This window comes from Mauremys mutica, chromosome 1 (genome assembly GCF_020497125.1).
Source record: "Mauremys mutica isolate MM-2020 ecotype Southern chromosome 1, ASM2049712v1, whole genome shotgun sequence".
In the NCBI taxonomy this organism is placed as follows: domain Eukaryota; kingdom Metazoa; phylum Chordata; order Testudines; family Geoemydidae; genus Mauremys; species Mauremys mutica.
Window position 1 is genome coordinate 263,698,194 of NC_059072.1, and position 26,997 is coordinate 263,725,190.

A 26,997-nucleotide genomic window follows, 5' to 3' on the forward strand; every position below is an offset into this window, starting at 1 on the left:
GCTTTCCCTGCGCAAACTGCGGACCGGCTTTGAGAAGCATTGTTCTAAATGGATTCTTAGGGTGAAAGCCTCAGGAGCCATGAAAGCCAGGGTAGGTGGGCTTTGTACATGCTGATGTGCACAGGGGTTGAAAGGCACAAGCTGCTATTTCAAATGTTGGGTTGCTGTAATGGATGAACACTGTTACACACTCCCAGCCCAGAGTGCTTGGCCAGAAAATCCCAGTAGTTCATAGAATTACTAGCCATGCCTCTGCCCCACGCCCTCCCTAAGCACACTCACTACCACAGTTATGCCCCTGCTTTTCAAGCCTTGCGGGCGGGGGGCGGGGGCAGGATTTCCCCATTAATCCTGAGCTAAATTATGTGGCATAATTCTGACAACCATTTTCAGGAGTGTTTTCTGGATCATTGTTTACAAGATATTATAATAGCACCTGCTAGACTTCTTCTTTTTATGAGTTTTAAAAACAGTCCTAAAAACTCCATTCCCGGCTGAAATTTGGCACTTAAGCTACCAACCTGAAGGAACATTTTAAAAATTATATTAGAATGACTTTGGCCATTTTTAAGTTAACAAGTATAACAAAAAAAGAATGGGCAAAATTTACAGCTTATACTGTTAACATGTACTTACTGCTATTGTGTCTTATTGTACAGTGACATATCCTGGCCCCACATTATGCTAGGTTTGCCAACTTTCTATTTGCAGAAAAACAAACAACCTTGCCCCGACCCCTGGCCCATCCCTTCTCTGAGGCCCCACCCCTGCTCACTCCTTCCCCCCTTCTTCCGTCTCTTGCTCTCCCCCACCCTCACTCACTCACTCATTTTCATCAGGCTGGGGCAGGGGATTGGGGTGCAGGAGGGGGTGACAGCTCCAACTGAGGGTGCAGGCTCTGGGGTGGGGCTGGGGATGAGATGCAGGAGGGGACTCCGGGCTGGGGCACGTGAGGGGGTGAGGAGTGCAGGCTCCGGGGAGCGCTTACCTCAGGCAGCTCCTGGGATCACCCTCTGGCTCCTAGGCACAGGGGTGGCCAGGTGGTTCCATGCACTGCCCCTGCCTGCAAGTGCCACCCCCGCAGCTCTCACTGACCGCGATTTCTGGCCAATAGGAACTGCAGAGCCAGCGATTAGGACAGGGGTCGCCCCTGTGCCTAGGAGTCAGAGGGAGATGCCGGCAGCTTCCTGGGAGCCACGCGGAGCTAGGTAGGGAGCCTGCCTGCCTTGCTGAGGGTTGCCAACTGGACTATTAATGGCCCAGTCAGCTGTGCTGACTGGAGCCGCCAGGGTCCCTTTTTGATCAGGTGTAAAACAGTAATAGATTGTGTGTGGTAGAAACTATTTATATATGTAGAGTATTTTGTTTGATTTGGGCTTTGGTATTAACTTAAAAGTCACAGAGCGATGAGTCAAGCAGCTGATAGGAGCACAACTGGAAAAGGTGAAAACTAAGTAATTTTTTTCTGTTCATATAATCACCATGGCATAATGCTTTAAAACTTAGTGGATATTGTGACAAAGTTCCTCCTCTACCTTGGTGGGTCCTGCACTTATTGGCAGATTTGCTCACCTCAGTGATCTTCCCCACAGTCTGGGTCAACTCCTCCTCTGTCTGATCAGGAGTTGGGAGGTTTGGGGGGAACCCGGGCCCGCCCTCTACTCTGGGTTCCAGCCCAGGGCCCTGTGGATTGCAGCTGTCTATAGTACCTCCTGTAACAGCTGCATGACAGCTACAATTCCCTGGGCTACCTCCCCATGGCCTCCTCCAAACACCTTCTTTCTCTTCACCACAGGACCTTCCTCCTGGTGTCTGATAACGCTTGTACTCCTTAGTCCTCCAGCAGCACACCCTCTCACTCTCAGCTCCTTGCGCCTGTTGCTCCCAGCTCCTCACATGCACTTCCTCTCCTCTGGCTCCCCCTCGCCTGACTGGAGTGAGCTCCTTTTTAAACCCAGGTGCCCTGATTAGCCTGGCCTTGATTGGCTGCAGGTGTTCTAATTAGCCTGTCTGCCTTAATTGGTTCTAGCAGGTTCCTGATTACTCTAGTGCAGCCCCTGCTCTGGTCACTCAGGGAACAGAAAACTACTCATCCAGTGACCAGTATATTTGCCCTCTACCAGACTCCTGTACCCCACTGGTCTGGGTCTGTCACATATCCCTCCCCCCTGCTCAACACCAAGGGGTTGGGCAGCTTGGGATGTCAGACAGTGCACACATGACAAGCCATCAGCATTGCCGTGACGGCTCCCTGCTCTGTGTTGCACACGGAACTGGAAAGGTTGGAGGGATAAGAACCACCTGGTCACCCTTGTGTTCTTCTCCTTGTTCTGCTGCATCCATTGAAGAGGGGCATGGTCGGTCACGAGGACAAATCTGCGCCCGAGCAAGTAGTAGCGCAATGCTTCCATGGCCCATTTTACGGTGAGGCACTCTCTCTCCACCACTGCATATTTTTGTTCCCTCAGAAGGAGTTTCCTACTGAGATAGAGAATTGGGTGTTCCTCCTCCCTGACCATCTGTGATAGAACGGCCCCCACTACTTCCGATGCATCTGTCTGCAGGATAAATTCCTTGGTGAAATCAGGGGCTATCAGTACAGGGTTACTGCAGAGGACAGTCCTTAGGTCTGTGAATGCTTCCTCTGCTGCGTCAGACCATCTTACCAGATCAGGTCCATGGGCTTTTACTAGGTCTGTCAGGGGGCTTGCCCTTGTCGCAAAGTGGGGGATAAATCGTCGGTAATACCCCACTACACCTAGGAATGCCCAGACTTGTTTCTTGCGACGTGGTCGGGGCCAATTTTGGATGGCCTCCAACTTGTTCACTTGGAGTTTTACCAGACCTTTTCCCACAATGTAGCTAAGATATTTGGCATCCGTAAACCCTACAGCGCACTTGGCAGGGTTTGCTGTAAGGCCAGCTCGCCTGAAGGTATCAAGGACTGCCTCCACCTTCTCTAGGTGAGTTTCCCAGTCTGGGGTATGAATGACCACATCGTCCAAGTAGGCAGCAGCATAACTGTTATGAGGGCGTAATAGCTTGTCCATGAGGCACTGGAAAGTAGCTGGGGCCCCATGTAGTCCAAAAGGGAGAACAGTATATTGAAAAAGACCCTCTGGTGTAGAGAACGCAGTCTTTTCCTTTGCGTCTTCCGCAAGGGGAATCTGCCAGTACCCCTTTGTCTAGTCTAGAGTAGTCAAGTACCGGGCATTCCCCAGACGGTCCACTAGCTCATCTATGCGAGGTATGGGGTACATGTCAAACTGGAATACTTCGTTAAGTCGCCAGAAGTCATTGCAAAACCTTGTGGTGTCATCAGGTTTGGGCACCAGCACGATTGGGCTGGACCACTGACTGTGGGATTCTTCGATGATCTCCAACTCCAGCATTTTTTTTACTTCTGCTTTTATTTCCTCCCTTTTGGCCGCTGGCACCCGATAGGGCCTCATTGTTATTCTGGCCCCAGGGTTCGTGACAATGTGGTGATATGTCTCGGTTGTTCAACCCGGTTTTGTCGAGAACACATCTTGGTTCCGGAGGATCATCTCAGACACCTCATTCTTCTGGTCTGGTGTTAAATCAGGAGACACTCTCACCTGTTTGGTAGGCTTGTTTTCCTGGGTTAGGTCTTTTTGGACAGTTATGCATGCCTCTTGTGCATGCCAGGGTTTCAGAAGGTTGATGTGATAAATCTGTTCTTGTTTTCGGCATCCTGGCTGACGCACCTTGTGGGTTACTTCCCCCACAGGTTCAGCCACCTCATAGGGCCCCTGCCATTGGGCCAGAAGTTGCTTTCTGCCATGGGTACCAACACCATCATCCGATCCCCTGGTTGGAACTGTCGGACTTTTGCCTGGCGATTATAATGGGTTCTCTGGGCCTCTTGTGCCTTTTCCAAATGCTCCCGTACAATAGCGGTGACCCGGGCTATCCGGTCTCGCATCTGTATTACATGTTCTATTATATTTCTCCCCTCATTGGGTTCCTCTTCCCAGATCTCTTTGGCGATATCTAGTATGCCACGGGGGTGATGCCCATATAATAACTTGAAGGGGAAAAACCCAGTTGAGGCCTGAGGTACCTCCCGGATAGCGAACATAAGGTAGGGTAGTAGGGTGTCCCAATACTTCCCGTCCCGACTTACCACCTTCCTTATCATAGCCTTGAGGGTTCGGTTAAACCTTTTTACCAACCCATCAGTCTGCGGATGGTAGACTGAAGTTCTCAGGGTATGTATATGGAGCAGCGTACAGAGGTCCTTCATTAGCTTTGACATAAATGGGGTTCCTTGGTCTGTTAATATCTCCTTTGGTAGCCCCACTCGGGCAAAGATCCCCATCAGCTCTTTGGCTATCGTTTTAGAGGCTGTGTTCCACAGGGGGACGGCTTCTGGGTAGCGAGTAGCATAGTCCAAAACAACAAGTATATTTTGGTGGCCCCGAGCTGTCTTCTCCAGGGGTCCCACTAGGTCCATGGCTATTTGCTCAAAGGGGACCTCTATGATGGGAAGGGGTACTAAAGGTGCCCTCAGGTGGGGACGGGAACTGTGCAGCTGACACTCCAGGCAGGACACACAGTACCTCCGCACTTCTTCATGTACTCCAGGCCAGAAGAACCGTCGTAGGACTCGTGCCAGGGTCTTCTCTACCCCCAAATGCCCCCCAAAAAGATGACTATGAGCAAGACTTAATACAGCATTCTGGTGTTTTTGAGGTAGTAGGATCTGCTGTACCTTCTGCCCCTGTACTGGTGCAACCCGGTATAAGAGATTCTTCTTCATTATGAAGTAGGGTCCTGGTCCCTGGGTTTTCCCTTCCACAGGGACCCCATCTATTTCAGTCACGTCCTTCCTAATGTTGTCGTACCTTGGGTCTTCGGCCTGGTCATGTCCAAAATTTCCTCTCCCGAGGCTAATCTGCCCAAAATCTAGGGGCCCAGTCTCTGTTGCCTCTACTGGTTCAGAAGCATTAGGGTGGGGGTCAGACTCGTGTGCTTCTCCCTCCTGGGTGGCCTCCTTTTCAGCTGCTCGGGCCCACCTACCTACGAGAGCAACTCTCTGGCTTTGAGTCAGTATTCAGGTTCCCAAGGCTTTAGCTGCCCTCCTTTCCCTTTTTGACTTTCTACCCTGTCGGGGAATGGAAAATAAATCTGGGGATATTTCAGAGAAGACTGGGGGTTGACAGTCTACTGTGGAGGCCTCACTAACTTCAGGGTTCCCCTTTTCCTCCAATCCTCCTACTGGGAGTAAGTTTCCAAACCCTGGGAAGTCCCTCCCTATGAGCACCGGGTATGGGAGTTTAGGGACTACACCTGCTGCTACCTCAGTGTTCCCCTGAATCTCGAGTTTTACTGGGATGGTGGGGTAATAACCAACTGTCCCATGGACGCATGTTATCCCTGTACGCTTAGCCCACAGCAGCTGACTACACTTCACAAGCTTCCCTGAGACAAGCGTGATAGCACTCCCCGAATCAACCAGTGCCATGGTCTCTACCCCATTTAGTTTCACTGGTCTGGTGTACATATGTGGGGTTAGTGAGACCCCCACAAGGTGGATTAGGGAGCATGGGTCTGCCCAGTTCCCCAAGTTACACTGCATTGGCTCCTCAGTATTGGGACACTGTGCAGCTATATGTCCCCACTCCCCGCAGGCATAACATCTGTATGGAGCCCTAGGCACTCCCCGGTCTCTTGGTTGGGCAGTCTAACATCATGATCCTCTTCTCCCTCCGTGCTCTGACTCTTTGTGGCTTCTGGTGAGCCTTCAGCCCCTCTCTTTGTCCACCTGGGCCCTCCTGGTGGCCTAGTCACCCGAGCTCTAGAGTAACCTCAGCCCCAACCACAGCACGCCAGCTGGAGTGACCCCAGCCGCCTGGGCCAGCGTGACCGCAGCCCCAGCTCACCCGCGCTGGCCAGCCAGAGTGACCTCAGTTAACAGTTAATCGGTTAAACGATATAATTTTAATCATTTAACTGGTTAACTTTTTCAACCAATATTTACATCCCTAACCCAAATCCTTTAGGTCAAAATCAATTCCTTGAATTTCGTCCCTAATCAACTAACAGCCAGTAAAGTCATAGAGCAGCAGTGTAGCGTGCTCCTTGTAGGAAACAGTGCTCAATATACAGCCTGTTGCATTCGGCACTAGCTGCAGTTTCCAAATGTGTTCCCATGGAGAATACACTGCAACAATCCAAAGTCAGGGTGACAGTGGCACAGATAACAGTGGCAAAGGCTGTATCTAAAAGGTAAGAATGACATTATCTTGTCAAATGCAGATAAGAAACACATGTAGCCCCCAAAGAGATTACCTAGATTCCTGGGGCTCTGTGTGCTGGCAGCTCACTCTCCCTGGTAGGGAGGGGGAGCCAAGGGCAGACTCAGTATGATAGGAAACCAAAAGGGAGAGAGGAAAGACACTATTTAAAAGGACAGGGGCCCCTGTCTGCCTGGGGAAGAATAGTATTTCCTCTATTTGCTTCCTCCACCTTATTACTCCCCACCTTAGCCCATTTTGTACTGAGTCTCAGCTAGCTATTCCCATCCACCCCACAGTCTCTATTACAGTTTTTCTCAAACTAGGGTCGCTGCTTGTGTAGGGAAAGCCCCTGGCGGGCCGGGCCGGTTTGTTTACCTGCCCCATCTGCAAATCCAGCCAATCGCGGTTCCCACTGGCCGCGGTTCGCCGCTGCAGGCCAATGGGGGCTGCTGGAAGCGGCGGCCAGTAAGTCCCTCAGCCCGCGACGCTTCCAGCAGCTCCCATTGGCCCAGAGCAGCGAACCGCAGCCACTGGGAGCTGCAATCAGCCGGACCTGCAGACGCGGCAGGTAAACAAACCGGCCCAACCCGCCAGAGGCTTTCCCTACACAAGCAGCGACCCCAGTTTGAGAAACATTGCTCTATTATATTCCAAGTAAGTCATTTCACTGACACAGTAGTTAAAGATATGGAATATAAATAGGGTGTTGTGGACATGCTGAAGACATTGCAACTCATACTAGCCCTCCTCACAGCATTGCAGACACATAGAACAAAAGGGGAGATGAGACAGGATAGTATTACTATCCTTCACTTACTAAGTGTTGCTTGGTAAGAGTTAGTACTTGTATCATTCACAACATTGTTTTCTCATATTGAGAGCCCAATCCTATAGCTATGACACACCTAAAATTCCCATAGAATTCAATGAGAGTTTTGGATAAGCAAACGCTGCAGTGTCAGGTCCAAAATTTTATAGCAGAGAAAGCTGTATATGTAACATATACTTCTCAGGACCACATTTTTAAAGGAGGTGTCTTGAGGTCCATGTGCAATTACTGTGATTGTGCATGCGTAAGTGCCCATTTAGATGCCTAGTTATCCATTTGCACATGAGTAGCTGATGTCCACATTCGATCAGTGATTTTATCAACAACCAGCAAAAAATAGTGTCTCCATCTTTTCATGAAAAGCCTCCTCCTTTGAGCATGCTATCCTTAAACTTATGCCTGGGGCCTGACCCATGACACTTACACTAACATTTATGGGTGCTGCTTGGCTTGTATGCAAGCCGACAATGTGCTCTAATTGAGTATACAAGTGATGCAATGCTATACTGTGTTTTTCTCCGTCGTATCCATTTCAGTGATATAGTGATACAGTATATTCTCCTTTCAATGCATGTGCATGGCTTCCATTTGAGGATATTTGTGTTCATTCAGGAATAATGTGGATTATAACAATGCTATCTAGACAAGTTGTTATGTGGACTTTGTTGTCAGCATATGGGCAGCTACCAGTTTGGGAGGACAAATATAGTGGCACGGGAGCACCACTACAATTAATGTTGCATCACAACATCTGTTTAAAGGTTGACCATTCTAGGCCCTCTAAAATCTACATGCTTAATTGGATTTCTTTGAAATTTGGTGTAACTCAGAAAGGTGCAGGGTAACATTAATAGTTGGAGTCATTTGAGCCAGGGATTCTGGAGATATAAGATCCTAAAAATTGCCATTTTAAAAATAATTCTGTGTTTGGGGCTTTTTTTGTCCAGAGCTAGAAATCAAATTATTGCTGTCAAGTTTTATCCAAGCTAGTGCATGCCGCCCACTAAATCTTTGGTGGACCCAAGGCAAGAACAGTATTTAAGAAAATGTACATTTTTAAATAATGAACTTGCACTAATACAGGAAAATGGCTAGAGGGTTTCCATTCCTGCCATTTTATATGCTTTAAACTTGACTTTTGTAAGTGCTCTAAAATCTGAAGTTACTCAAGGCTTGTCTACACTTAAAATGCTGCATCAGTACAGCTGTATAGCTGTAGCACTTCATTGGAGATGCTCCCTACGCCAATGAGAGGGCTTCTCCCATCAGCGTAGGAAATCCACCTCAACAAGAAGCTGCAGCTAGGTTGAAGGGAGAAGCCCGCCTGTCTACACTGGGGGTTAGGTCGGTATACTTCATCACTCAGGGGTATAGATTTTCCACACCCTCTCAGCAACATAGTTTTACTGACATAAGTTGCTAGTGTAGACCAAGCCTCAGATTGCTTTGAGTGCCTCATTCAGGTGTGGGGTAGCAGTAGAAGATGGGGTCATTTAACCAAGGGGTTCTTGAGGTACAGGCCCCGCCAAAAAGTGTTTCCTTCTGCTGCCTTCTACTGATAAGCTGAGAGGGGCACAGACGACTGGCTGAATCACAGACCTCTTGGCTGCTGTGAACTCACCCTTCCATTAATGTAACTAAAGGATAAATTAATTTCAAGCCCCACCTAAGACAAAAGGAGTTTTGAATTGAGTGGCTGGAAATTGCTACAATTTGCGCATCATGGGCAGCAATTTTATTGAAGGGGAAAAATAAGATATGTGAATGCTTCCTGGGAGGGGAGAGCTATTAGGGGTGCAGGGAATAGGGAGTGGGGTTGAGGCTGAAGTGAGGAATGAGGGGCTATAGGAATGTATAGTAGGAGAGGTGAGAGAGGTTAGAAGTTCAGGTGAGGGATACATATCACCCCCCAGTTCTGTCATTGCACCCTAATCACCTCCCCCCCCATCCCTTCTGCAACCCATAGCTCTGCCAGTGCACCCCAACTCCCCTGTATGTGGGAGAGGAGAGAGGTGATTGGCTTGGTATGCTAACTGTGGCTGTGGGACATGATAGACAACTACCTAAATGACTCCTAACTGCTATCAACAACATATATTTTGCTGTTTTAAAGAAATAGGAAATTTTATGGCAAAAAACTGCAGTAATGCAGAGTTGCGGTTGCTTGGTGTTACGTAGTCCCCTTGCAAAATGCTGAGTTGAGCAAAACTCAAACTTCTGAAAACCAGGAAATGCAGAGTTAAGGTTCCGCATGCTATCTTAACTCGGCCCTCTTGAACAATGCCCTAATATACCCCAATAATACACATACTTTTATTCTGCCACTCCACCATTGCTGAAATGTACAAGGTCTTTGCCTCCTTTTATAATCCATGCTCTCTCACCACCTAGATTCTATCGAACACTATTAACAAAAAATTAGGATAAAAATGGAAAGGGGCAAAAAGTTGCCCATTTGGGAGCAGTGCGTCAATATGGACATATTCACACTGGCCCTTGGCACTATGAAATTCAGGAGGTTCCAGATGCTTGTGTATACTGACTCACTTAGGCCATATCTATACTACAAAATTTGGCCAATGTAAGTTACATTGGAGTAAAGCTGCCACAGTTAATATATTGCTCATATGTGTGCATACTTGGCTGCTTCTGTCAGTGCTATATGTACTCACCAGGATTGCTTATGTCAATGCAGTGTGTTGAACCATGGGTAGGTATCTCAATGTGCCATTTGCCACTGCCCAGCACACAGGGCCATCCCTAGCGGGGTGCAGGGCCTGGGACAACCTCCCACCTTTGGCCCAGGCCCTGCTCCCCTCCACCCCTCCACCCCTTCCCCCAAGCCCCCACCCTGCCTCTTCCTGCCCATATCCTGCCCCCACCCCTCCTCTTCCTGCCCCTGCTCCACCCGCTCCCTGCCACCATTCCACCCCTTCCCCCAAGCCCCCACTCTGCCTCTTTCCGGCTTCAACCCCCTCCCCCTGAGCAACTCTGGGAGCCAGCGGGGCAGCTCTGCCAGCACACTCTCTTTTGGGAAAAAATTCCTGTGCTTTGGTGCAGGCTAGAGGGGTTCTGCCCCAGCCACAGCTGTGAAGTTCTCCACAGCTGTGAAGTTGTGTGCAGCACAGTAACACATGGCAGTTCCAACAGGCTGTGGAACTGTCACAACAGAGCAGTACCTCCCTGAGTTACTCCTGCACCATCCCAGGGCCCAGTGAGCTGTTCAGTGAAGTGAAACGGTTGTTAGAGAATAGAATGGGGTCAAATAAAAGCTGCCTCTGTAATCTGAAATCCATGGGTTTAGTGACAGGGCCATCATTTCATCAGCAGCTGTGAAAAATGACAGACCCCTCAGCTGGAATTCCAGCCTGAGACTTCCCACTTCCATGGATCTGAGCACACATGAGTGCCAGGGGGTGCTTGCTGTCATGGGGGGCTCTAGGAGGCTTTTCCTCCTTGCCACTGCCAGGCACTTGTGTCAGGGTCAAAGGTTTGTCAACAGCCAAGGGCCAGAGGTCAGGCCTATATGCGGCAAAGGCCTCAGGATGGCATCGACCATGTGAGTGGCCTGAGTAATGCCCTGTGTCAGTGCCATGTCAGCCAGGCCTCCCAAGAGCCAGGGCTCTGCAGCTCAGCATGCTGAGTCATTCACAGAGAAACCCTGACCAGGGATGAGTCTGTTTAAATTCCAAACACCCTCTAGTGGATACAACTGGTGATTAGCAACTTTAATGAGAGCCTTAACCCCAGGTGCCCTCTCTCCCCCAGCGCTGGGAGGGGCCAGGCCCCAGGTTGGCAACACGGCTCTGCCAGGGCTCAGCACTGCACACAGGTTAGGAGCATGAGCAGAGAGTCTCTGGATTAAGTTTAGAAGTGTGAGCAACAAGGGTGATGTCGTGGTGGGAGTCTGCTATAGACCACCAGACCAGGGGGATGAGGAGGATGAGGCTTTCTTCCGGCAACTAGCAGAAGTTACTAGATTGCAGGCCCTGGTTCTCATGGGAGACTTTAATCACCCTGATAACTGCTGGGAGAGCAATACAGTGGTGCACAGACAGTCCAGGAAGTTTTTGGAAAGTGTAGGGGACAATTTCCTGGTCCAAGTGCTGGAGGAACCAACTAGGGGCAGAGCTCTTCTTGACCTGCTGCTCACAAACAGAGAAGAGTTAGTAGGGGAAGCAAAAGTGGATGGGAACCTGGGAGGCAGTGACCATGAGATCAGGGCCGGCTCCAGACCCCAGCGCGTCAAGCGCGTGCTTGGGGCGGCGTGCCGCGGGAGGGCAGCAGGGAGCTTTGGTGGACCTCCCGCAGGCATGCCTGCGGAGGGTCTGCTGATCCCGCGGCTCCAGTGGAGCATCCGCAGGCATGCCTGTGGGAGGTCCACCAGAGCCGCGGGACCAGCGGACCCTCCGCAGGCATGTCTGCAGGAGGTCCAGTGGAGCCGTGGGACTGGCGACCGCCAGAGCGCCCCCCCGCAGCGTGCTGCCCTGCTTGGGGCGGCGCAATTCCTAGAGCCACCCCTGCATGAGATGGTCGAGTTCAGGATCCTGACACAAGGAAGAAAGGAGAGCAGCAGAATACGGACCCTGGACTTTAGAAAAGCAGACTTTGACTCCCTCAGGGAGCTGAGGGGAAGGATCCCCTGGGAAAATAACATGAGGGGAAAAGGAGTCCAGGAGAGCTGGCTGTTTTTTAAAGAATCCTTATTAAGGTTGCAGGAAAAAAACATCCCGATGTGTAGAAAGAATAGTAAATATGGCAGGCGACCAGCTTGGCTTAACAGTGAAATCCTTGCTGATCTTAAACGCAAAAAAGAAGCTTACAAGAAGTGGAAAATTGGACAAATGACCAGGGAGGAGTATAAAAATATTGCTCAGGCATGCAGGAGTGAAATCAGGAAGGCCAAATTACACTTGGAGTTGCAGCTTGCAAGAGATGTTTAGAGTAACAAGAAGGGTTTCTTCAGGTATGTTAGCAACAAGAAGAAAGTCAAGGAAAGTGTGGGCCCCTTACTGAATGAGGGAGGCAACCCAGTGACAGAGGATGTGGATAAAGCTAATGTACTCAATGATTTTTTGCCTCTGTCTTCACAAACAAGGTCAGCTCCCAGACTGCTGCATTAAGCAGCACAGTATGGGGACAGGGTGACCAGCCCTCTGTGGAGAAAGATGTGGTTCGGGACTATTTAGAAAAACTGGATGAGCACAAGTCCATGGGCTGGATGTGCTGCATCCAAGGGTGCTAAAGGAGTTGGCAGATGTGATTGCAGAGCCATTGACCATTATCTTTGAAAACTCATGGCGAACGGGGGAAGTCCCAGATGACTGGATAAAGGCTACTGTAGTGCCCATCTTTAAAAAAGGGAAGAAGGAGGATCCGGGGAACTACAGGCCAGTCAGCCTCACCTCAGCAGGGGCGGCTCTATAAATTACGGCGCCCCAAGCAGGGTGGCACGCTGCGCCGCCCTTCCCCGGTCCCGCGGCCGGGGCAGAAGTGTCTGCGGCGGGTGCGCTGGTTCGCGGCTCCGGTGGAGCATCCGCAGGCATGCCTGTGGGAGCTCCATCCGAGCCGCGGGACCAGCGTGCCCGCCGCAGTCATGCCTGCGGGAGCTCAAGCGGAGCCGTGGGAAGAGGGGACCCTCCGCAGTTATGCCTGCGGCAGGTCCGCTCATCCCGGGCTCCGGTGGACCTCCCGCAGGCATGACTGAGGAAGGTCTGCCGGAGCCAAATGCCGCCCTGCCCCGACAATGCCGCCCCACGTGCCTGCTTGGCGCGCTGGGATCTAGAGCCAGCCCTGCACCTCAGTTCCTGGAAAAATTATGCAGCAGGTCCTCAAGGAATCAATTCTGAAGCACTTAGAGGAGAGGAAAGTGATCAGGAACAGTCAGCATGGATTCATCAAGGGCAAGTCATGCCTGACTAACTTAATTGCCTTCTATGAGGAGATAGCTGGCTCTGTGGATGAGGAGAAAGCAGTGGATGTGTTATTCCTTGACTTTAGCAAAGCTTTTGATACAGTCTCCCACAGTATTCTTGCCAGCAAGTTAAAGAAGTATGGGCTGGATGATGGACTATAAGGTGGATAGAAAGCTGGCTAGATTGTCTGGCTCAACGGGTAGTGATCAATGGCTCCATGTCTAGTTGGCAGCCGGTTTCAAGTGGAGTGCCCCAAGGGTTGGTCCTGGGGCTGGTTTTGTTCAATATCTTCATTAATGATCTGGAGGATGGCGTGGACTGCACTCTCAGCAAGTTTGCAGATGACACTAAACTTGGAGGAGTGGTAGATACGCTGGAGGGTAGGGATAGGATACAGAGGGACCTAGACAAATTAGAGGACTGGGCCAAAAGAAACCTGATGAGGTTCAACAAGGACAAGTGCAGAGTCCTGCACTTAGGACGGAAGAATCTCATTCACTGTTACAGACTAGGGACTGAATGGCTAGGAAGCAGTTCCGCAGAAAAGGACCTAGGGAAGAAATGCTGGATATGAGTCAACAGTGTGCCCTTGTTGCCAAGAAGGCTAACGGCATTTTGGGCTGTATAAGTAGGGGCATTTCCAGCAGATCGAGGGATGTGATCATTCCCCTCTATTCAACATTGGTAAGGCCTCATCTGGAGTAGTGTGTCCAGTTTTGGGCCCCACACTACAAGAAGGATGTGGAAAAATTGGAAAGAGTCCAGCGGAGGGCAACAAAAATAATTAGGGGGCTGGAGCACATGACTTATGAGGAGAGGCTGAGGGAACTGGGATTGTTTAGTCTGCAGAAGAGAAGAATGAGGGGGGATTTGATAGCTGCTTTCAACTACCTGAAAGGGGGTTCCCAAGAGGATGGATCTAGACTGTTCTCAGTGGTACCTGATGACAGAACAAGGAGTAATGGTCTCAAGTTGAAGTGGGGGAGGTTTAGGTTGGATATTAGGAAAAACTTTTTCACTCAGTGAGTGGTGAAGCACTAGAATGGGTTACCTAGGGAGGTGGTGGAATCTCCTTCCTTAGAGGTTTTTAAGTCCTGGCTGGGATGATTTAGTTTGGGATTGGTCCTGCTTTGAGCAGGGGGTGGACTAGATGACCTCCTGAGGTCCCTTCCAACCCTGATATTCTATGATTCAGAGCCAATGTCACATGGCCAGACAGGGGGTCTGGGGAAGGCAACAGCTTCATCCTGAGCTAACCGCCCACACAGTCCCTTATGGCACAGATCCATACAGCATCTAGCACACCTAGCACATTTCCTGTATGCGCTGTCACATGGCCCCACTTGAGCACCCATTACCGTCCTAGCAGCTATGCTGATGCTCATGTATCCCCTTCTCCCCTAACCGCTGCACTCCCCTCCTGCACCCCCTTGTCCCCTAACCACTGCACTCCCCTCCTACACCCTTGCACGCCCCTAACCCATCCTGTGCCCCTTCTCCCCTAAGCCCTGCACTCCCTCATGGCCCTAGCCCCCTGCACCTCCTCCTTGTGTCCCCCCCCAGGCACTCAGAGCAGCTGGTATCCTACTTCCAGCAGCTGCACAAAGCTCACTGGGAACCAGCCATGCAGCCATTTTCCTTCTGCCCTTCCCACCAGCCACTGTCCAGCATCTGCAGCACCGTGATCAGCTCCCATTCTGCAGAGCACAGCCCCTGCTGGTGCCACTCCCTGGAGAATAGGTACAAGGTCTGGCAGCACGAGCCTGACATGCTGTGCCATGGAGCTGGCCCATAGGGATGCCATTTAAGGAGGGTGTGTGTGTGTGTGTGTTACACTTACCAAAATCTGAAATGGCGCCCCTGCTCTGCTGTGGTACGAAACTCAGGGGGCCAGGTGCCCGCCCCCCCGTCCTCCTTAAATGGCGCCCCTGTAGCACTCATGATAATTTGATTTACACCTACTGAACAGCACTCCACTATAGAAAAAGAGAAGTTATTACATTTATTTTTCTGTTTACACATGATTAAATTTGGTTCTTATTTACACTAATGTGAATTCAGACAATAGATTTTAAGTAACGGTAGTGTGATATTCCATGCAATAAGAAATTTTGCTGCCTCATGCTTCACTGGACACAACTTCTGTGATCTATTTTATTGCACTATCTACAGTGTTTCCACTGTAGTTGGCCATAAGAATCCACACTTATTTAAACTTTGTGATCTTCATTAATCACAGACATTATGCATATTAACTAAAATGTCTTCACTCATAATGAACAAAATCTCATTCAATTTGAGATTCCTATGTGCTATAATATTACTGAAAAAATAGGAATCTAATGGATCCTCAGCAGAAATTAGGGCTATGCCATCTGATCTTTTCATATAACACAGATTTAATGTGTTCTTGTAAGAAAGCACTGAGCTCATATGATAACATGAAGCCAACACTGTTGCCATTTATTTGCATGTATCACCAAAACTACAAACATTTTGCCTAATATACCTTGACAGCCTGTGCTGTACATGTGACAATGGCTTGTGCTAATCAGAAACTTCCTTTCAGTATAGAAAAGTTGGATTACTTTACATAGACTAGTAAAAAGACTGATCACAAAGAGACAGGTGACTTTGATGTGCTTAGTTCACTACAAGTGGATAAAGGAAGAATCTAGGTGAGCCTCTGAAGCAGCAATAAGAGAGTCAGTGCCACTTTAGATCTGTATATGTGTCTGCCTAGTTCCATGAATCCTTTTGTGTTTAACTGCAATGTAGGATGCAAGATATGTACGAAGAGATTTTGCTTTAGCTGTTTTGAAATACCTTGCAGCACCTTGCAGAAAAACCTCAGAAGGGGGTTAAAATTGCTATAAAATTCACTTCCCCCAAATTGAAATAATTAGAGTGGTAACAGTATCAGGACCCTTTGGGCTGCATAAAATAGTAATTAGTTTTAAGTTTTAAGATAAAGGCTTTAATTAAAGTAGAAAATCCAACATGGCCAACCAAAATGGCGGATATAGAGAGAGGATAGTGGAAGATTCCGTCTCGGAGAGATACAGTGTGACATAGTAGGAAATTCCACTTCCTGGAGGGAATGACTCAGCCAACGGAGAAGACTGCAGCCTTTGGACAGCACGGGCTTCCGACTCTGTCACCAGAGGCTTCTTCCGCCTTAGCGGCAGTCATTGCTCTCAAACACCAAACAAGCAGCAGTAGACCATGACAGAACAGAACGACCATACCAATGATACAGGGGGATTTAAGAATGGTAGAAGTAAGTGTTGTCTTTGATTTACTATTGAGGAATGTATGGGTTTTTGCTTGTAAATAAAGCCAGACGCCTCTGGTTTGAATGAGATCTCCCCTACCCATTTTGTGATGGCCCGAGCTCTGCCCTCACAGGATGTTAGTGTAAATATTAATGTGGGTAATTGATGTTAGGTATTAATGTATTAAATGTTAAGTGTTAAGTATTAATGTTAATGTTAAGTAATTGTTTTAAATTGTGAATGTGCTCATATGTGTATATAGAGACCACACATTACATCATGTTAAGTATTGTATCACTAGAACTAAAAGCCTTTGTTATATGCGGGATCTCTAGATGCATATTACATTGAAACTATAGTATTTTTTTACATGTGATAAGTTATTCTATATAGTCTGTACCTTTTATTTTGCTGCACTGTTTTACTGCATGTAGTGCTATTGTATTTTCTTATGTTTCATGCATTTTTAATTCCTTTACTAAATCTCCTGTAACTTTTTCTCTCTTTTAAATAAATATTATTTCTTTTTTTGAAGAATTTTTGCTTATGTGTCTATCCTTGATTAGAAGGCTGTATCCGTGTCCTTTCAAGGGTTAGCAGGACTAGCTTGCTCTGGGGAGCTGTGTGCAGGTCAGAGACAAGCACCCTGGTAATACTCTGGCAATTCCTTTAGAGCGAGCCACAACCTTGATTACCCTTTTTTGTTACATTACCTACAAATCTGTCTAATTTAATTGGCACCTAAATCTTAGGGTAACAGAGAGTCGTAAACACAGTTAGTGTTTTAGCAGCACGTGGAAATAATCTAAACCTGTAAAATTCTTGCTAGGAAACAGAGAATCCTTTCAGTATTGATGTTTCTAATGTAAAAATTCCTACTTCCATGAAATCCCTTCCCTCTACACTGAACAGTAGTTCTCCTTTGAAAGGTACACACACAATTCTTCTACATATTGTAGGTCAGGTCCCCTCACTCATTGGTAGCTGGCAACTGCCATGACAGAAGTTTCTGCCTTTGCTGAGGAGACAGGCAGGCAGCTAAGAAGGCCTCAACCTCGCATCTCCAAAAATCCTTATTTTCTAGCAGTCAAACCCTTTGCTTTTTAATTCAGCTTTTTGCTATCTTAATTCTCTTATCCCATCCCTTCCCACAATGCAGAGCGCACTCCCTCAGCCAAGGAGCCTCTCAGGCCAGGTGCACAAGACAGAACACACAGGAATGTCACTAAAGTTGCAAGCGCAGTTGCAACTTCAATGCTGCAACACAACTCCTACCTTTTCTGTCCCACCTTGGTGTAGCTGGTGTGAGAGGAGCCAACTGAAGAGGCCAGGCTCTCCAAGTAGTCCAGATCAGACTAGCATCTCTAAAACTGCAGCTGGTCTGCCACAGAGTCAAATACAAGACCAATGAAAGAGGCAGGCCTCAGTGGCAGCAAGAAGTATAGGGAACAAGAGCAACTATGGCATCACAATACTCTCCCTAAGAAGCATGAAAAGGCCATAAAAGAGAGAATAATGGGACAGAGCCCTTCCCTGCTTCTCCTCTGCACTACATCTCATGCTCAGTTCCTCAGGCAATTCCCTTTTCTGTTTACACTGCTTACCCAAGGTGATGGTACAGATGTGGAGAGTCCTAGGCAAGCAAATTGGAATCTCCTCCGCCCTCAGTCTCTCCTTCCCTTAGGAGAGCAGCTTGGATCTGGTTAGAGTCACACCTAAGGCTCCTTCCACCAATAATTTTGTGAAAAAAGCAAAGGAACCCTGCAAAAGACATGCAAACGGGGTACTAAAAGGGTTTATTTCCTCTGTATATCACCTCAGAGAATTCCTCTGAAAGGGATATTAGGCCCTCCTGAAGGCTCAAGGGGAAAAAAATCCAACAGGTGCAGTAAGTACACAGTTTATTCCAGTTCCATCTCCTCCTTGTACATCATTCATGAGAGTCCTTTCATCTACTACCCTTCAAGGACCCGCTAACACAATGTCCACTCAAGTGAGGAAATTGAACACCTAAACTTAGCAGCATGGATACTGAACAAAGCTAATTGAGAAGAACTGGCTATTTCTTCAGTCTTCTCATATTTAGGAAGCAACTCATATCCTAAACATTTCATTTACATGGAGTCATTTAATAGGCTGGGCACAAATAGAAGCACTAACCACAAGGCAATCTACACCTCTTCCATTCTGCAGTTCCTTTAGGAAAGCCTGACTGTGGCCTTCATGGACAGCATCCTGAAGGCACGTGTGGTAAATTGGGTAATAAATTGAGTGATAAATGGCAGAAACATGTAACACTTATATTTTGTTGTGTGTTACCCTGTAATTTATAGATTATATTTTTAATTTAATCGTCTGCTCTCAGCTAGGAGCAGAACTGTTGTCAGGTCACCCTCATATAGCCAGATTTCTCAAAGTAGCTGAGGAAAAAAAACAAACTTTCCAAAAGTATTCAAGTGTCTAACCTGAAGCCTCAGTCTATCACTTCAAGATTCATATTCCATCCCTTTGAACCACTGAGGAGTTCAGTGCACCTCTTCTTTCTACTATGGTACTTTTTCAAAAATCCATCACTTTCTCAAAGAAAGCTTCCTCAAAGCTGTGGCAGTCAATCTTCAATCATTTTTAAAGACAAAATTATCCTGAGAACCAGATCCTGAGAAACAAATGAGTGTCTGTCAGAGTCACAACACTGTGTTTCCATCATTTGGCCCAAATCCAGAAACTATGACATATCCAGAGAGACTTTAAACTTTATAGTAAGAGGACAGAACAGAAGTAGTACACTTGAGAGTATTTATCATCTTTGGTTCAAGGTTGGTGCAGATCTATTTGAATTAAACAGGAAAGAGTACCTCTATTAGTAAGCGTTATTTTCTGGTTATTGGTTTTGATTCATACTATGTTTTATTTACATTTGATTATTTTTAAAGAAGATGTAACAGTAGCTTTTGGAGTGAGTATATACTGACTCCTGCCAACTGACAGGGCTATAAACTTATACAACCCTGCCCCATGTCATGTGACTAGGACTGGAAATAAATACCATGTGTGCATCACATCTTTATTAAAACCACCACAAAAAGTTAACTAGGTAAAAATGTAGTGTAGCCTAGTAGACTGAGAACATGACTGGAAGCCCAGAGATCCAGAATTATAATCAAGGCTCTGCCACTGACTTGCTGTTTGGCATTGAGCAAATCTTTCAGGCCTGCTTTTCAGAAGTTCTGAGCACCCTAAACTCCAGATGAAGTCAGCGGGAGCTGTAGGTGCTCAGCAGCTCTGAAGATGAGACCTTTCACCTTTCTTGCCCTATCTATACTGCAATTAAGGCAGAGGGCTGTGATTAAATAGTTTCATATCTCAGTTCTCACAGCTCAGAGTAGAAAAGGCCACTGTCAGGTCTTCTGATGATTAATGAATTAAAGTTTGAAAATGTAAAGTGCTACATAAGTGCTAAGTATTATTTTTATTATTAGAAAAATCTCAGTCTCAGTTCTCCCCTTCTAACTAAACTACTGATGAAGCTCTCAGCTACTGATGGTGGCATTAGCAGGTGCGGGGGCAGGGGGAAAGCCAACAGTAATAAAACTTTAGCGCAGTTGGATTTGGAATGAAATCTTAAAATATGAGTAGCTTTCACTTTCATTCCAAACGACCACCCCACTTCTACACTTAGTGAAGTTGCAATACCAAGCTGCAGATTTTTAAAAATAAAGATGCATCAGAAGATCTAGATTGGAGAGAACAAACCACATAATAAATGTACCCGTGCTCCCCTAAATTACTTGCATAACTAATCTTGCACTGTTGAGCAGGGTGCATATTAAGCACATTCTCCATGAAACTCGTGTCTCAGGTGCCAAGTACAAATATTTTTCTTATAACACGACTCTTGATCTTTTCATGTTATTATTGGACTTCTTATTCTTAGCTACGCTGTTGCTAAAATAAGTGTGGGTTTTTTTCCTATAAAATTTGCCAAACCCACTGCTGGAATGCATTTGTATTATCATGTTACTAACGGAATTCCTGTAACATTCCCACTGACCTAATTGTGGGTTTTGGCCTGAAAAGATGACACGTTTATGCAAAGCTGCTAAAGATGTTTAGGCAGGGACATTTGAAATGAATTTCCCTTGTGGCCCCTCTTTCATCAAGGTGCATCATCAGGGTGCATCCCCTTAGGAATGTGAGGAGACAACATTCATTCCTCCTCTTCTTTTCTCCCATCCTATTCTGCAGCTGCTAAAAAATTCCCAGATCTGATGAAAACAGTTCAGAAACTTAAACTAAGACAGCTGGAAAGATGCAAAAGTGACAAGGTTAGATGCAAACCTGTTGGGCATGTTCCTATGATCACGAGCCCAAATTATGTGTCAGAAATGTACATTCATGTGTCTCCCATTGAAGTCAATGGGATTAATGTGCATGTATCTAAAAACAGAATTTGGCTATTCTGCCTTAGTCCATATTTTGTAAAGTGACATGTATACTTAGAGAGACATACAGATGGTTAATAATAAAAGCCGGTGCATTTTTAGGATACCCAGCCATGGTGTAACTCTTATAGTGGTCTTTCCCCAACTACAAAGTTGCTGTTCTATATCCACTGGAGGGTGAAAGCAAACAAAACTGACAAGTGAAGCAGTGTTCAGAACTAATTTACAGCCCTGGGTAAAGGCAGGGCTGCCCAGGGAGGGCAACAAAAGGGGCAGTTTGCCCGGGGCCCCTGTTTGAGAGGGCCCCCAAACCGAATGTGGTTGTGACAGGATCACAGAGCCACTCAGGTTTGGCTTGGCTGCCTCTTGGTCATGAGGGGCAGCCGGGCCAAACCTAAGTGGTGCTACGATCCTATGCACCAGATAGAAACACCCACAGTAGTGAGTCAGGCCTCGCCCGTCAGGACAGGAGCCGCTGCTATAGGGTAAGTGCAGGGTATGCGCTCACTCTCCAACCACCCTGCCCCTTCCTGTTTTTGTACACTTGTTTTTTTGGTACAGTGCAGGGAGGGCACAATTTCAGATTTTGCATCGGGCTGCCAACAACTTCTGTGTGGCCCTGGGAAAGTTTACATGGAGGGTCAAATTGTGTTCTCCTTCCTCACATAAGTAGTCCCAATGAAATTAACAGAGCTACTCACATGGATAACACAAGCAGCATCTGCTCATTTATCTGACTCAAAATGGATTTGCAATGCCTCCAACATGAGGAACCTCCTATGGGCTTGTCTAGGCTACAGGTACAACCAGTCAAGGGGATCCAATTATAACATACATCATTTTGTGGGAGAGACGATCCCTTAACTGTGTTCCCAAGCCCCACTAAAGGCTTTGATGTGTCAGCAAACAGACAAAAGCCATGGCCAGGGACACATTTACAGTCCTGTCTACACTCTAAAAATGGAACTGTGCTACGTCCCCTAACATATCAGTAATTGTAGTGTACGGAGTTGCCACTGGTGTGAGAAGCTATCAGCCTGCTAATGGGCAGGGAAGATGTGCATAGAGATGCCAGGAGCCTGCCAGCTAATGGGCAGCAGCCTCACCACACTGGGAAAGCCTCCCCGAATACTGTGGCTTCCTTACCTGCACAAGTCTCGCCATCATAAGTCTCACACACCCACTCGTGGCACTCACACAGCGGACCGTAGTATTTGCCCGGCTCAGTCACTTGGCAGATGCAGACACCGCAGTCACATTGGCCTCTGCCGCTGCACAACTTTCCCCCTGGGACACGACACCTGCGTTCCGACTCAGCACGGGACAGTCTACATGAGGAGGCGCTGCGGGAGCCACTCCTGCAGAGGACAACAAAGACAACCAGCTGCAGACAAAGTCAGGTGCTCATAAATAGAGTGGATGAGATCAGAGTTGGGACAGAGATCCTTACTGTTGCAGTGGATTTACCCATTACTTTAAAATTCTTTTATTTTTGTATTACCTGCAGTTTTACAGCCATTTATTTAGCATGTAATAGCAGCACAGAAGCTAATAATTCAAAGCACCATGATTTTTGCCCTTTGAGAGCTTGGAGGTCAACAGCTGGGTTATTATTAATCCAGTGTGTCACCCACTGGGACACATTGCACTGAATTGTAATTATCTTGCAAGGGGCTGGGAACCCATTTGCAAACTTACATTGGGATCACACGTTTGTGATAGATTAGGTAGATATAGCTGGTTAAATGATGGATTACATTTGGATTTGGATTATTCTAGTGGATTTGAGACATTAAAACTGGAGGGCACAAAGCCAAAAAATAGCAGGATACAGATGCCAAATTAAAGTTTTTGCAGCTTCCTTGTACCAGGATATGTTGGGTCCAGATTTGTTTAATTTATTTATTTAAATAACAGAAGTAAAAGTTGTTCTTTAATTGAATGGCACAATTTATGGGTTAATGGCTCAAATTTGGCAAGATCCAGCAGGAGCCAGATGTCAAATCTGAATTTTTGCTGCTCTGTCATACTGGAGTACAGCAGGGTCTAGATTTTTAAGATGCATCAGGGGCATCTAAACATCTTGCCTGTGGTGGCATTAGGATTTTGGGGGGGAAGGTTGGGATAAAAACCTGGCCAGACCCCATTGTGAGATCTAGGCATGGGCAGCACCATTTCACCAGGATGATCTGAAGGTCCAGATTTATTGGTGCAGTAACAGCATCTGCACTTGTCCTCAGGCATTAGAATTTATGTACATTGAGGCCAAAAATGTGTTGAATCCAGCAGGAGCTAGGTGCCAGATCTGGTGGGTAGGTTGTGTGTACTGTTTGTGGGGTTTGGTTGATTAGTTTGGGGTGGGTTTTTGGGGGTTTTTTTTTGTGCCATTGCACCAGGATGTAACCAGATCCAGAATGTTTGGTGCACTAGGAGTGACTGGACTTACTGTCTATTTAGCCAGTTAAATTTGGAGAGTTGGGCACAAAAATCATCAGGATCCAGCAGAAGCTGTCTTTTATCTTTTCCCCATAGATACCTGCATATTTAAGTTTTGCATGTATAATCAAAGATACATTTCTACATAAATTATGTGATCCAATGTTGTGTATATTATACACATTTGTGATCCTAACTACAATATAGTGCACACATAACTTTGTATTATATATATACACAATGTGTGTGGGTATTATACATTATGTGACTAATTTTCAACAGATAATAGCAACAGGTTGAAAATACTCCATCCTTTCCTGTACGATATATACAAAATTTTAGATTTTTGTTGCTTGTGGCAACTTGTTACCAGTTCAAGTCCAGCCTATAAGGCAATTGCTAAATAAACCCATTAATTTAAAAGACAAACTTACCGCAGGGATAGGGAGAAAGTTTGAGGAATGGCAGGCAGCAGAGTTAGAAGTGAAGCAGTCAGCAGCAGCACCAACTTGAGGAATCCCTGTGCACACATGTTTAGATCGCAGGCAGTGACTGAAGAAGTTTGAAGTTCTCTAAGAGAGTTCCACGGACAGACAGACCCACTGGGCTTGCAAAGCCCTGAGCTGGCCAAAACCGGCTTCAACACTGCTTCCCCTGGTGCTGCAAGTGCCTTTGATTAGCTGCCTGGAAGCTGGATTTGGGCAGCACTCTGGGAGGAAGATTGGTGCCAAACCCCAATGCTCACAGTCTAGGCAGGAAAGTAATTAGAAACAGTTGTACGGCCAGATGGTTTATTTTGACATAAAAAAGTGTCCTATTCACAGATTGAGCGAACTGTCTCTGTCTTGAAATACAAGCACTATAAATATTTGAGGAAAGTGTACTTGAGTTAACTTTGATTAATAGATGTTTGAGATAATTTTAGTAATGTGATTGGGGAAATGTACATTTGTCAATTTTGGCAGATGACATTAACAATACTTTCCAACTGTATTTGAGTGTATTGCCAGCAGTCAGGTAAATGCTTTACACTTTTAGCATGAGCTAAAATTATGTGGGTACATTTTTCCCCCTTAGTTCTCAAACATTACGTGTTATAAGCTTTACAGTGTGACATTCAGGGCTGTCGAGCTATGACAGTTTGAGTGACTGCGATTTCAAAAATATCAGTTAGCTTTTAAAATGCCTCATTAAAACACCCAGCTCAGGCTTTCATCCCAAGAGTTAGATATTTGGAAATACCGTAAAATTAATCCAAAATGAGGGAGTCTGCCTCCAAATGAGTGTGACTTGGCAGGACTGGCCATAACATTTCTTTATACTTCATAGAAGTTTTAACAGTTTTTGATCCCTCTGATTGTCCTGGAGAGTCACAAATTGCCCAACATGTCCCTGAGCCTGAATGGTATTGGAAAAACTTAAAACTTACACCACAGAAGAAAATTCATTAGTAGAATATGGGTGTTCTAGAAGATGTACTTTCTTCCCCCAATAATACAATTCCATTTTTTGAACCAAGTCATGCTATTGACATTAGAAGCGTTTGTTGGTTCAAGTTCCTGTTCTGTGGACCAAGGTTTTCAACAGCTCCGTCTAACTGAAGAATCTTTTATTTATTTATTTATTAGAAAACTGCAACAGTACAGTACAGACAATATATAATGTGCTAGAAAACATTTGACATTTTAATTAAATAACTTTAATTCCATGACTCAGATGTAGCATTTGCAATACGTTAAAATAGCTGTATTATAGAGAATTAGTATAGCAAACTCAATGGAATGTACTCTATTCCTAGGCCTCCTGTTAAAATATCTGTGCCTGCCAGCGGTCTACTTAGACCCTTCTGCTAATAGTAAACAGAATTTTTTACTTATCTTTACTAGTCTCTTAGGTGGTGAAGGAGTTCCCAATACCAGTTTTTGGTAGAGATCCCGGTTTTTATTTAAAAAAAAAAAAAGGTTTTCTGTGGAGAACAGATTTGCTGGAAGTTGGCCAGAATTCCAGGTAAGTATAAATTCTGGATGTCTTACTCTTTGAAAATAAAAGACTATGGTTATCAATCCATGACAACTCAAATAAAAACATATTAGATTAACTATCAAGGTAAAACCCAACAGGCTCTTATTTTATTATAATGAAGAATGCAGTCTGTTCGTTGCAAAGTGCAGTATTCCTTCACTTTCTATTTCTATGTTAAAATTTTCTACAATTATGGGAAAGATAGTTTACTACACATAGCATTGTATTATAAAGTTTTGTTAAAACATTAACAAGGACAGTGAGGGAATGCTCTTCTTATAGCTTTGTACCAGCCTAACTGATTTCAGGTGTGTCAATAATCTTGGTTGGCAACTCACCTGAGCTTAGTTTGTAAGATCTACTTGACCTAATTGGAGAGAAGAAAGTGTGATTATTCCTAAAAGAAGAACAATCCAAACTTTTGCCATTCATGCAGATGAATACTTTCATGAGTCTATGCAATGTGTTGAAAACCTCTCCTGCATAATAGTCAACAATCATCCTCTGATCTCATTATATCTATAAAAATGATATAGAATCAGCACCTATTGGAAACAAAACTTGTTTCCCCTACTTCCTCAAAATAATTTTTCTACCAGGGAACCCCAAACTGGCTGCTCAAATTTATTTTGTGTGTTTGCTATTGTAATTTATGTTACCTTTTTCTTTTTTTTATAAAAAAAAAGAGAGTTTAAAACCAAAGGACACTTATCTACATAAAACAATATAGATATGACACTCACTTATAGAAATGTGTTACATAATTGTACATGTTTAGCTCATGTTAAGGAATAAGTTTTAACACATTATTACTTCATTTTATAGCATTATATGTTGAAATTGACAGTCTACTGATTACTGATGATAATATGGATCCTGATCCTGCAATGAGATCCCAGGTATGTGCAAATCTCACTGAAAGACTGAGAACATATTCTTTATGACCAAATCCTGCAAGCAGTTATGCTTGTGCTAACCTTGCTCCATGGATGAGTCTGCTCACAGGTACAAAGTTAAGTACTGATTGCAGGATCATGGCCTTTAAAAATAGACGGAACCCTGTATTTTGAGTTCTTCATTAAGGATGGGATTAACTGCTATATTTCTTCAATACTTATTAAAAGTTTATTTGTAGTTTTGGGGAAAAACAAAGGCAACAAGTTTGAAAGGGAAAAAAATTACAAGAACATTGTAGTTGTCAAAAAACAACTGTTAGAAATCCAGGAAATTCAGAGTTCAGGTAAAATGAATAAGAAATGTTACATTTGAAATGATGGAAATTCAATCATTTGGCACTTAACTTACCTTGAACTCTCCCACTAAATTGTGTGTGTGTGTGTCCGTCCGTCCATGAGCTGTCTGCAACCTATGGCTTATATATGGGAAAAAATACTGTCCAGATACAGTGACCATGCCACTCCCACTTTTTTTTTTAATCTTCCCCCATTCCCCTCACATAAACTAGTGTGCAGTCTTTGACTCTGGACATTTTAAATTTGGAGAAGACACTGTAGTTATACAGCCTGAGGGTGGAGTATCAAGAATGTGCATGCACCCCAGAGCACTGGCTTTATAATTGTTTTCAGATGTACGTGTCTCTGATTCCAAATGTGATGCTTCATTGCTGCCCTTTAACCTTTGCTCTTTTCATATAAATGCTATGATTTGAGCCTGAGAGGTTTGTGTTGTGTATTTGGTTGTCATAGTTTTTGTTGCTATGGCAACTGAGTTAGATTATTATGGGTTAGCTCAGCCAGCTTCAGCCCGCTGAGTGAGCTCTCTGTGTCTGTAAATAAAATGGTGGTTTTGTTAGCT

At 45.7% G+C, this 26,997-nt stretch overlaps 1 protein-coding gene across 4 annotated transcripts in view; it reads right to left on the reverse strand.

Moving 5' to 3' along the window:
* ITGBL1 (integrin subunit beta like 1) overlaps positions 1-26,997 on the reverse strand; it is a 220,838-nt gene that overhangs the window by 193,541 nt on the left and 300 nt on the right. The window contains exons 1-4 of one of the 4 annotated variants that reach the window (XM_045008631.1): positions 26,488-26,812; positions 25,521-25,549; positions 23,595-23,908; positions 21,871-22,082 (exon numbers count right to left, since the gene is read on the reverse strand). In XM_045008631.1, the coding sequence (XP_044864566.1) occupies positions 21,871-22,082; positions 23,595-23,692 (310 nt within the window). In that variant the 5' untranslated portion in view covers positions 23,693-23,908; positions 25,521-25,549; positions 26,488-26,812. Of the gene's footprint in view, positions 1-21,870; positions 22,083-23,594; positions 23,909-24,402; positions 24,510-25,520; positions 25,550-26,487; positions 26,813-26,997 lie in introns of those variants that run through there. The other 3 variants (XM_045008648.1, XM_045008657.1, XM_045008639.1) reach the window with 3 other exon arrangements.